Source organism: Haliaeetus albicilla, chromosome 5, assembly GCF_947461875.1.
Source record: "Haliaeetus albicilla chromosome 5, bHalAlb1.1, whole genome shotgun sequence".
In the NCBI taxonomy this organism is placed as follows: domain Eukaryota; kingdom Metazoa; phylum Chordata; class Aves; order Accipitriformes; family Accipitridae; genus Haliaeetus; species Haliaeetus albicilla.
Genome location: NC_091487.1, coordinates 8,621,710 through 8,633,803, shown reverse-complemented (window position 1 = coordinate 8,633,803; position 12,094 = coordinate 8,621,710). Strand labels below are relative to the sequence as shown.

At 39.0% G+C, this 12,094-nt stretch overlaps 1 protein-coding gene across 10 annotated transcripts in view; it reads right to left on the bottom strand.

Annotated features, from left to right (window-relative positions):
• The window catches only part of SYNE2 (spectrin repeat containing nuclear envelope protein 2), a 197,726-nt gene that overhangs the window by 134,646 nt on the left and 50,986 nt on the right, over positions 1-12,094 (bottom strand). For all 10 annotated transcript variants that reach the window (XM_069783240.1, XM_069783245.1, XM_069783243.1 and 7 more), the window contains exons 25-33: positions 11,415-11,533; positions 10,693-10,816; positions 9,661-9,818; positions 9,051-9,198; positions 7,263-7,861; positions 6,217-6,396; positions 5,064-5,214; positions 2,757-2,915; positions 1,900-2,061 (exon numbers count right to left, since the gene is read on the bottom strand). In XM_069783240.1, the coding sequence (XP_069639341.1) occupies positions 1,900-2,061; positions 2,757-2,915; positions 5,064-5,214; positions 6,217-6,396; positions 7,263-7,861; positions 9,051-9,198; positions 9,661-9,818; positions 10,693-10,816; positions 11,415-11,533 (1,800 nt within the window). The remainder of the gene's footprint in view (positions 1-1,899; positions 2,062-2,756; positions 2,916-5,063; positions 5,215-6,216; positions 6,397-7,262; positions 7,862-9,050; positions 9,199-9,660; positions 9,819-10,692; positions 10,817-11,414; positions 11,534-12,094) is intronic.

The following is a 12,094-nucleotide window of genomic DNA, read 5'->3' as shown; positions in this document are numbered from 1 at the left end:
ATATATCTAAAATAGTCACATTGTCTCATATTCCCAAATCAATATCCCAAACTCCTTCAGGACAAAGTATGCCTTTGCAGTCTCTGTACAAGCAATCATCAAAATTCATTCATGTGCTACAGCCCTTAAAAAGAGTTCCCATTTGCATACTGGCCACGGGGGAAAGCAGAACTTCTCTCGCATTATTTATACTGAAATTATCTTTAAATATACAGTCAAATAATTCATTACTCTGTTCTTTTGTGACAGGCCTCTTGAAAGCGCATGCACCAGTGCTCTGCTGGGCAGTCACAAAGGACCCTGGCGTTCAACCCTATGTAATGTGATACACATTGCAACAGTTGGGGTTTTTTTTGTAATTAACTTTAATGCAGAGATATTTCAGGATCAACAACAAAAGAAATAATAATAAATTGATAAATGATCCTGGTGCCCTCTGCACTTTAAATCATTTTACAAAAATACCAATGCACTGAGTTCAGTTTTCTCCCTTTCTATTCAGCTTTTAGAGTAGCTCATGGGAAACATGGTTTCTGTCTCCCTCACCCTCTCCTCCCCTCTCTTTTGAGAATTACCCTCTCGCAGAGGAGCAGCAGAGTAACCTTAGCGAAGCCACCTCCAGCACAGCTCTTCCTAAGCACCAGTAGAGGCACATAGGGGCATGGTCACATCATGCCGGGCTTGAGCAGTTTCCAGGTAACAAAATGGCTCTTAAGATGCAATTGCCAGCTGGTGCGTTTTTGCTGGAGCCCTCAGGGACCTGAACTACCCCAGGTAAATTCTAACAATACAATGGTAAAGGCAATAATAATGTGACAAAATATCCACCTCTGCACAACGTGTATACTACTGTTTCACTGGTAAGATCTATATACAAAGAACATGTTGGCTTTTTACTGCTCTGCAAATTGAAACAAATTAGCAGTGCTAACAGTAGCAGTAATGCTGCAAATAAGCATAATAAAAACTAGGGAATTTGTAGCATGTAAACACTGAGAAAAAACTGCCTGCATATTTTCAAACAAGCAGATATGGGATATATTTATGTCTCAACCCCATTCAAGCAGGAAATTATTTTTGTTTAGTAGATCCTGGCTATAACCACAATGAAGCAGCGCAGCTGATCGATGATGGCCCTAAAGTCAGAAATTAAAATATTTACCCCAATGTGAGGCTCTTCAATGGCACAGAGCTAGTGCATGTTTTTACACCCAGCTGCACCCCGATACCAAGAGTTATAATCGCTATAATCTGTGCAAAATGGGCATGGGCAGCCCAGGCTCTGCTGATGTCTGCCCACATGCAGCCCTTGGAGACCCTTAGCATCCAGCCACTATTAAGGCTGCATTAAGTTACACTGGGGAGCACACTGGGACAAGGATCACGGGAGCAAATAAGCCACCTCTGCAACCTCTTCTTGAACTGTGCATTGCCCTGCCATTTCTGAGGCTCCAGTATCTTCACTGATAGGCAATTTCTAACTAGAAAACTAATCATTAGCCTATACGCACCCTCTTCCCTTTCTTCCCTAGGTACAAGGAAATATGTACACCACTGTACTCTAGACTACAAGCTTTCCAGGCTTTCTCTTTGCTGTATGTTTGTACAGCACAAAGGAATGAGGGGGCTTCTGTAGTCTAAAGCAGCATTTGCAGTGTTGCATTAATTTAAAACAATTTAGTATACATATACGCTATCTATTTATTAGTTTCCAAGACCTGTATCTCCAATACATTATGCAATATCTTCAGTGAAACTATCCATGAAGATACAATTGCAAATGTTACAACTTCCTCTGTTTTTGCAGTGCTGGTATTTCTATGCGACGTGCATGTTTATAGTCTGAATTTCATATGACTACAGTGCAAGTTAAGTGTAAAAAATTTCCATTCAAATTACCTTCAACTGCGTAAGGTCTTCTTCGGTCAGACGATGGTCTTCTGCATTCTTAAGTTCTGCATTTGCCCAAGCGTCAATTGTGCCAGATAAACTAAGAAGTTTGTCCCACAAAGCCTGAGCTCTTCCCAAATTATCACAGTAGTTTTCAGTCTTTTCATTGATCTGCCATGAGATTTATATACAGAAAACACACGCAGATTTCAAAAATGTTGAGTTATATTCTAAAAGCAAACGCAGCATAATAAAATCTGAGCAAGATGAAAACACCCACAAAAACAAGTGCGGCAAGGGAAAAAAAATCTCATGTGTCTTCACAGTGAACTGGTCATGGAGAAGATATTTAAATCCCTGCCACACATGTCGCCAAACATACCAATCACAACAGCAGCTTGCCAGTTTTAAGGCAGGTTTAGGAAGGAGCCTTGCTCATTAATGTTTATCTGCTCTCAGTAAATACCATCTAATCTCAGTATTGATGCACTGCTTAGATCGACAGTGGGAAACACTTCTCACCAAAAGCACCAGCATTGTAATTCTCCAGATTGTCTCCAAGTCTAAATCCACATAAGTTGTTATGGAAGCTTACAGATTCATGCAGAAAGCACAAATATTGCCTTTCTGCACTTCCTAGAATTATTTACTATCAAGGAGTACCTATGATATAAACTACCTGAGAGATCAGAAACATTACACCAATAGACACTCTGCAAGCATTGCTCTGGTAAACACTTGGATTTATCTCTTAAGAATCTTTGCCATATTGTACTTAATTTATTCCAAATATTACACACGTGTCAGAATCAATTACTATGATGCATAACAGATAAGACCACCCTGATAATTTACTTTTTACATACATCCAGCCATCTGTCCACAATAACGTTAGCCTCATTCTCGAATGGGGGCTCCTCAAAGCTTCTCATTTTATTGAGCTGGAATTGAAGGTTTTTGCAGATCTGATTTATTTTGTCTACATCTTCAGAGTGATCATTAAATTCCTCTTTTGCCTCTTCAATCTGTGAAAAAGATAAAATGGATATTTACAAGCATGTTTACTTATGACTGTTTATTCAGCAAAACATTAACTGATGTGCTTTTCTTTTTAGTTTAGAGAAACAACATCATTACACAAAATAATCTATTTTATATAACATGATGAGACTAGGAATGTACCCTGTGTTGTTACATCCCTGTCATGCCGATAGGAACGTTTCCCTCTTAGAAATCTGTATCATTCTGTTATTGGCTGCAAAACAGCTGAGTAGGAACTATGGATAATATATTTCTAAGAGAGCCAAAACCACAGTTTGCTTCAAAAGTCATAATTGCAAGATCCAAGGGGACTGTACATCCATACACAGAACCTCAGTTACAGAAATAAACAATGCACAACATAATAATCATCTGAGATACTGTTACAACTGTAAACAAAAATATAAACCTGGCATTCTGATCCCCAGGTTTTGAACTACTTCTAAAAAAGAACTTAAATCCTACTTAAACATAGCCATTGTCAAATATGCCATTGCCAGAAACTGAAATGTCCATTTTTCCTACCTTCTATTTAAACACTAGACTGCTTCTTTGTGCTTAATTGTAATGTCAGTGTTTACAAACACCATGGAAGCTCGCTGGAAAAGAAACACTGACCTCTAGTGTTAGGCAATTTGATAGTAAAAGCTCTCCTTCCCAGAGACAAACATCGCTTGCATCTTCTCACATAGATATTGCCAGCCACTGAGACAAGGGGTGCGACAGCACAGCAGCACTCACAAACCAGAACAAGGCAGAGATTCTTCTCCGTTATTATTTTATATAATTATAAATATCAAATCCTCAGCATTCAATGACATGCCTTGTACTGTGCTGCAGTTGTTGTGGACCACAATTCTGAGAGTGAGAGCTGCAAAACCCAAGGTGAGGAGGAAGGGTTGTTAACAGAGCGAGGGGTCTCTATACAAGCAGGGACCAGAGTATGCAGGCGATCTCCCCTGCAGCAGGAGCCTGAGTGATACAAGGTGCCAGAGATCTCACTGGTGAAACCAAGACCCTGCCTCAGCTGAAGTGGGGGTGGCACACATGGACACCATCCCATTGCCTGAGGGAAGAAACTGCTTACATACCTTCTTAAATTTAACCATCCCAGGCACTGCCTGAGAGCAAATGTTCCTGAACCATATGAGTGATGCCTCATCAGAAAGCCTAAAAATGGGATCTGAACAGCCAGTTATATAACCCAGCCAGGACATGCAAAACCTGTACAGTAAAATGTTCACAATGGACATGCTGCTGTTTGCTAATCCATTAGCCATGGACAACTACGTCCAGTGGTTGTATTCATTTAGCCAAGAAGAATGTAGCTGCCTGTCAAATTTTTGTCTGAAACAGTTGTTAACTTTAAACTAAATGAGGGGGTGTCCAGCAATACCTGCTCATTCAGTCTCAACATCTAATGAACACAAGTTCCAGCCTGGGAAGCAGGATAGATCTGTCACAGCCCAGTCTCTGAGCAGATGTGCCGTGCTGACACAGCCTTATGGCTCCTGTTCCTGATCCTGCTTGCTTGGGGCTAGCTGAAGATCTCTGCACAGCACTGCATGGTGCAGACAAACCCCGCAGCCCTGCCTGGGACCCAGTGACATGAGCAAGGAGAGGATATGGATCTAAATTCTTGGTTATAAGCTACAGCAACAGCAGAGAAACAAGCAGCCCCAAGGAGTTGCATTGCCTATTTTTTTTGCTTTAAGCGGTACAACATTTTAAAGTACCTTCTTAGTAAAAAATGAATTTGCTATTTTTGTGTATTTACAAACTGCCCACTATAAGGTTTTTAACTTGGTAGAAAATACAGAAATATTCTAAAGGATATGGGTAAATATGGCTGATTTCAACATGTGTTTTTGGTAGGACAGGACTTCATCTTATTTTCATACTAGAGCACAGTTTTTCTATGTGTTTTTTTAATCCCTCCCCTTTAACACCACCTTGATTCACTAAGCAAAAATAGACATCAACTTAAATGGTCCCTAAATGTATTTTGGAAGCCAAAATGAAAGCAAGGTCTTAACATCTGCCTTGAAGGCTGAGTGTACAAGGGCAACCCTATACCTGAACGCTCCAAGGAAAGGCTTTTCTTTCCTTTTCAGTAAGTTCTTGTTACTCACCTTTGTTATTAGTCTGTTCAAATTCTCCTTCCCCATGTAAGAAGTTTGCTGTGAAAGCACAATCTCCTGTTTCTGGATGATGCTGGTCAGACTAGTTTTGCAGCTTTGATATTGCTTCAGGAGCTCCAGAGCCCTTGCACATTGCTCCTGGCTATTAAAAAGAGATATATTATTTATAGCCTAAGCATAAAACAGCAGCCTCAACCTCTTGTCTGCTTCCTTCTCCTGTATTCAAACATGCAGGGAGTTTGACTACTATGTTTGGAAGAGAGAAAAGGGGGCATAAACTGTACCAGTCATAAACCCTGCAATACTCTGTGATACCTGGTGTGGTATTTGGACAGTTCCTGGAATCAGAAATGCCCTTCACCATCATGTGCCTCTGATACACATTTAACTGTGATGTGACCTGAGCAGTTCTGTTTATATGATACTCTCCACCTGAAAGGTGAGCTCAGTCACCAGTAAACTGAAATACAATGTGCAGCAGGTATCACAACAGCTTGGGTGGTGGACAGTGGGAAATACCACCTCAGCCCAGCCTTCAGTGGCATATGAAAACAGATTACTCCCACTGACACCTGTGCAAGCCATGAAGATTAACCAGAACTGTGTCAGTCCATGTAAAGCCTCTAGGCATCTTTAAAAACCATAAGAGGACAGATGCCCTGGGTGATCAATCATAGCCTTTCGCAGTCCTCACTCTCGCAGACTTAACAAACCAAGCTCCTTTAGTCTTTTCCTGCATAAGAGACTGTTTTCCCAGCTGTCTTCTTCCATTTGTTTCAGTTTGACTTTTCTTTTTTAATGTGCTGGTATGAAATTCACAGCAAATATAGAAGACACATCACTCCCAGCAGCAGCCAGTTTTTTCTTTTGGATACCAATTAAGTCCAACACATCACTGCATACCTGCTAAATGATGGGACTGTGATGTCTTAAAAATATATAAAGTTCAAGAGCTTTGGCTACAAACTTCTACATGCAATTCTTGGCTTTATGATGGTTTACAGCATCATAATAGTAACATTTGCTACTGCATCAGTATTTCATTTACTTTAAAGTATGGTCTAAGGCTTTTTTGCTGTTTCATTTTACAAGCAAACTTCTTACTTGTACAATACTACTTTAAAAATGTAGCTTTTCTCCTTACCATTCAGCAAGCAAGAGTTTTGTATCCTCCCATAACCTCTCTGTAACTCTGCACTGTTCATTTGCTTCCTCTGCTTTTTCCTCTTTGATCTGTGGGAGCTTATTAGCAATTTCTCGCATAGGTTTCATTTCAACAGCAGCACAATCCAATTCCTTTTCCAATTCCGTTAATGATTTTACCCTTTATTAGAAAAAAATGAAATACAGCCTTATATTAAAGTCCTTGATTTTTTCCCCAATGTAATTATTAAGTTCCCTAGAAATTCATCCTGAGCTGCACATACTGACTATATTAAATGACATCATAAAAAGTCTAATTTGATCTTCAGTTCATGTAATTTGACACAGTCCTTCAGATGAGTTATGCTGACCTAAGCCCTTTGAGAAAGTAATCCAAAATCCTAAAGGCCAATAGGGTCTGAATGAACATAGTGAATTATTTTGTATTAAAATGTAAGTGCACTCTGGCTATCTTAAAATATAGTCTAAGAAAGGAAGTGTGGGATTTCACAATTTAAAAAATGGTCACAGCTTATAAGCTCCTCTCCCCTCCATTTCTCCCCTCCACATAAACAGTACTGAATTGTTTATTCATCCTTTGCAAGGCTGCAGAGAGCTCCCTTGAAACGGTATCGGAGACATGCAAATCATGTTAGCAGCTTTCTTGGGGTGTGGTAGAATAACACAAGGCTTCTACTCTGCAGAGTTTCAGATCACATGCATCAGTGCTCAGCAAGAAGACCCGTCGCCCTGTTTGACAGTTTTTTTACTGAAAACTACCATCATAACAATCAACCTCCTTCTATTTTTTCTTCATCAATGCTGCTTCAAACACATACATAGGAGTTTAAAAGAAAAAAAATAATGGAGGAGGCTTCCTTATTTAGGCTGCAACGGAATGAATAAAATGTAAGCTCACAGCTTCTTTCAATGCTCCATATATATTTCAAGACACATTCAGGTTTCAGTGTTCTACTGCAAAGGGGCCACAAGCCCTCTAAGTTGACTGAAATTATGAAATTAAAAGAGCTTTAGAAAAGAATTCACCTTTGTTGAATAGCTGGAATTGTTGGATCCTTCAAGCCTATTTTGTTAATTCTGTCACGTAGATCCTGAATGGTTTTAAGGAGTTCACTGTTTTTTGTGGAAAAAATCTTGTATAAGTCTTTTTCCTCTGTAAGCATCTGTTCACTTGAGGGATCGTAAGTCGCATTTAGCTCTTCAGATAAAGTCAGAACAAGGTTTTCACAGCAAGTCTTTCTCCCACATTCAGCATCTTCCAAACAGATATCAACTGTTTTCAAGCGTTCATCCAAACATTTAGCCTCTTCTGTCATATGAGAAACTTTTTGTGCAGCCTCTCTCAATGCTTTTCCCTGTATTTCAGGTTCACCTGGGGGATCTGTGAGACATTTGATGGAAGACTGAATCTTCCTCAATGAGGCCATAAAAGCTTCCAGATCTTTAAGGACTGTCTCACGGATCTGCATTTTATGGCTCATTTCTTCAAGCTGGTTTTGATAGTAAATCATAATTTTACTTGCAGCTTGCAGATCTATTGGATTAAATTCATCTCTTGCTGAACTATCTAGGTGTTCCAATTGTTTGCACACTTCAATCTGATTTAATATGGATCTCTGTAGCTCCTGAAATTGAGAGAACGATCAACAGTGTTAGCAAGTGAAAGAAAACCTGTATCCTGCATTCTAGCTGAACCTATGACTGAAAAACAAATTATACTAACAATAAAATAAGTATGATAAACAGCGTAGTTAAGAAAGAAAACCTCTTTTTTCCTACTTTGGACTTTGGTGGAGGGAAGGAAAAAGAAGAAAAATAAAATAAAATGGTATTCCACACATAGGGAATTTGGTCAGTACTATAGAAAGCCCAAGCCTCTTCCCAGCAATCAGACAAAAAGGAGAAGAAAATAATGACAGTCCTGGGACTGGAACCAGCAGGCTCTCGCAGTGGGAGATCAGAGCACAGGCAGGCAAAGAGATGTTTGTTACTCTGCCATCTTTTAAGTTCTTTATGTTATACTTTTGGAGGAGACTTACATGCATTTAAAAATCTCTTGGTGAAGTCTGCATGCTCTCTGGTTACAGCCCTCAGACAGACAGCAGTGTGTCAATGTTGTGAAACTCCAAATGTGCAGAGAGCTGGGAAAAAAATCAGGATCCTTCCAGCCAAAGAGAGTCATCTCAGACAGAGAGTACACATGCTCTCTGCCATACAGCTTGAGAGACTTAAAACCTACTTTGCTTGAGAGCCAAGGGCAGACAAATGCAAACTTTCAGTTCTGCGTAGCTGTCGGTGTGTTCAGCGCAGAGCGTGTGTCAAGAACAAAACAATATTCACCCTGCCTAATAGATAGACCAGAGGCTAGGCATAAGATACTGATAGCAGGTAATTATTGCATATATGTGGAGCTTCCAAAACCATCCTGAGGTGTGCTCAGATACCTCAGCAGATGTGACACAGGCAGCTTAGCTTAGCTCACAAATTAACACCACACTATGTATATGACTCCACAAAGTGATACAAAGCCAGGTGGGAACACTATAAATCTGGATCAAAGGAAGGTTCTAACCTAAGACAAAATGTTCATGACCATTCTTTTTACAGTAGAGCCTATTGAGGGTCCCTGGCTGGGTCTACAGGAACAATAACATTTAAAGCAAAGGGGATAAAACGCTGTTATAGACTTTAGAAGGTTTGGGAAGTCTTGTGAGTGGTCTCAAACTCCTGAGTGAAAATCCCATGAAGTTCTCTAGTTCCTAGACATATTAAAAACTATTCTGGCTGGGGTGTGGTCTCTGCATTTTCCCTTACCTTTAGTTCCCTATAAGCAAGATCACTATTCATGAGATTAAATTGCTGGATGTCCTTTTTCTTCAGTTGCTGATCTAATTCACACAGAAGAATGGATTCATTTTCTATTGGCAAAACAATTTCCAAAGCAGTTCTTAAAGAGTTTGTTCTACAAGAAAGGTAACAAAACATGAACTGGGAAAGCAAGCAAGAAAAGACACTCAACATTTTACAGCACAAAAAAGCCACAAAGATAATGTAATTGACTGTCTAACAGATTTAATTGTCCTCCTCCTCCTGAGGTCAAAGGAGTTTTTCCATTAATTAATAAGAAAAGCAGCGTGAACCCCAGTGAATTTAACTAAAATGTTGAAGGAAATAACAGTAGACTTGAGAATGCTGCACAGTGATGTTACAAAGATCTGGCTCTGTGCTTCTTGGAGAGATTCACACTATTTGCAATGTGTATATGAACCAAGTATAATTAAGAAAAGCTTAAATTTAGGCTTTTTTTAAAAAAAGGTTAAAAATGTGCAGGTATTGTCTGTAACGCACACTATGCCCTTCACAATACACATATGAGTTACAATGAACTATTCCTTAGCTAATATCATGAAGTGTTATTTTATACCTGGTACTTATAATATCCTGAAGCTCTTTCCATTCTCCTTTTAGTTTGCTTCTCGTCTCAGAGATAGCAGTCTGCTGCACCTCATCCACAAGATTTTCTAAGGTAGATGAGGTGTTTTCCAATTGTGTCCAACCAGCATTGGTTTCACTCTCTATCACCTAAAAGATATGCAGCATTAATTGCATTAATATGATACTCTATTTCTCAAAGGACTGGACAGTTCATAAAATTACAGCCACAAGAGTCTCTGCAGAAAAAGTGAAAACATCACCTGAAAGTAAGAGTATATATTGCTTTCTTTTTCTTTAAGACTACATTTTTAGCTGCATGCAAATCTCTACCAACTCTTTATGATGAAAATTTCCATGTCAGATATATGCCTTGGCTACATTTTATAAAATGCTCAATAAATATGGTTCAGCCATTTTTACTACAAGAATAAATGGAAAATATCTCAACTTAGCTATGTTCAAAAGAACAAAAAACAAATGTAGAACTGAACCAAGTTCTGAGATGTTAGGTAACGTTTGTACTCCTATCAAGCAAGGACTTGAAAACTTGCAGTAATAAATTCTCCAACATTAATTATGTGCCTTTTATCATCCCTTTAAGGTTCTCACAAACCTAATCAAGTTTTAAGTCCTGAAACAGTTTCATTCTGCACATACACCACTGCCATTTGATCGTTCAACTCTGACGACTCCTCCAGCCCTGATCATGGTCCATCACGTACCACTCCTGCTAACAGAAAAGCTGCTTTCTGTAGTTATTTTTTCCATTAGACCTATTTCAGCCCGCAGATCACAAACCGAGAGCCACCAATATGTTTTTTCAGCAACGCTTGCAAAACTCCACTGCTAAACAGGAATGCAGTCCTGCTGAATGCTAAACCCTTGATTTCCCTTCTAATAAACCTGGTTGTAAGGATGCTCCTTTTCCCTCGACAATACACATAACACAGAGAGGTGAGGGCTCTACAGGAGAAAATAACAATTTAGGCACCAAGTATGTTTTTAAAAGATGAATACTTACCTGTAGTTCAAGCAGCTTATTCTGAAGACATGAAGTGCCTTTTATTTCATCAGTAAAGCCAGATGCGACTTTATCTCTGCTGATTTGTAAAAGTTCCTCCAGGTTACTTCTTTGTGTGTTATAGCTAAGGAAAGATGCAATCTCTTTCAGAGAGAGTATTACTTCTAATTTAATGGAACATGGCACGGTATGGGACTTGCTGACCAATAGATTACCATATAAAATAAGCACAGTCTATCGCAAATGCATATTTTTACCTAAGTCCCAAAAGAATGGGCATAAATGAGCAGCATATAAAAGAGCTGAGAAATTGCTCAACTGGCTAATTTTCAAGTATAGATTGCATGCCTGCATTCTCTAAATTCAGTTTTGTGAAGGTAAAAATGTTAGTTCTTTAAAAATTTGACACTTTTTTTTTTTATTCTGCAATATTTGAAGTTATTAGTAAGGCAGATGCAGATTTTTCTGGCCCAAGAAAAGAGCAGAAGAAAAAGTTTTATAGCTCTAAGTGTTCTTGCTACAAAATCCTAATGCTTGCAGCATTTAGCCACTATAGTGCTTCCTTATCAATTACATAGCAATATTAAGTAAACTGTAGTATAACAAGAACAGAGTTCTGCATAGCAAAAGTGCACCCTATGTTTGATACATTCACTTAATTTATGAATGTCTAGCACAGTATCATCTCTTAATATACATGCATTTTATCCTTTAAAAAGTACCTCTCTAATATAGCTGGTATGGTCAAATCACTGTCTTCATCAAATTTCTTTGCACAGCTTTCTCCATTGTGATGCTTCACATCTGGTTCCAAAACTATATCTGCAGCAGGTCTTGAGACCTAAGTAAAAATAAAAAAGGCAACAGTGACCTCTGCATCATGCTGTGTCAATACATAGTGAAGACTAACAGACATCTGTAAAATTCTGAAAGAAGCAATTGCGTCATGTGTTCCAAAGGAGATAAGAGATACCATTCATGAATACAAGAGGCATTTAAACTCAATCATGAACCAAAAGAGCAAATCTTGGAACTCTTGCAGCCAGGTCATTCATTCCTTCTACAGATACTGGGTCTTTGGCAAGCACAATCCACTTGTGCAATTTTTTGCTGCAGCTCCATGGACATCCTTGGGCAATAGCCGTAATAGCCAATTCCTACATATCTTCAAACTTTACGTAAATGCTATGGGTCCCTTCCTATAAGTCTGGAGGCTGTCTGGTGAGCTGTCTGCAGCCTTACTTGCATGAATGTTTATCCTAAATGAGACATCTTCTGTGGCATCCAAATGACAAAGTGCAGTATCTTCTTTCTCTGAAATTATTTCTAAGAAGATATGTGTGTTCTGGTCTTCCCTATATTTTTCTAAAGCAAATGCCTCCAACTCTTCACTATTTTTCCT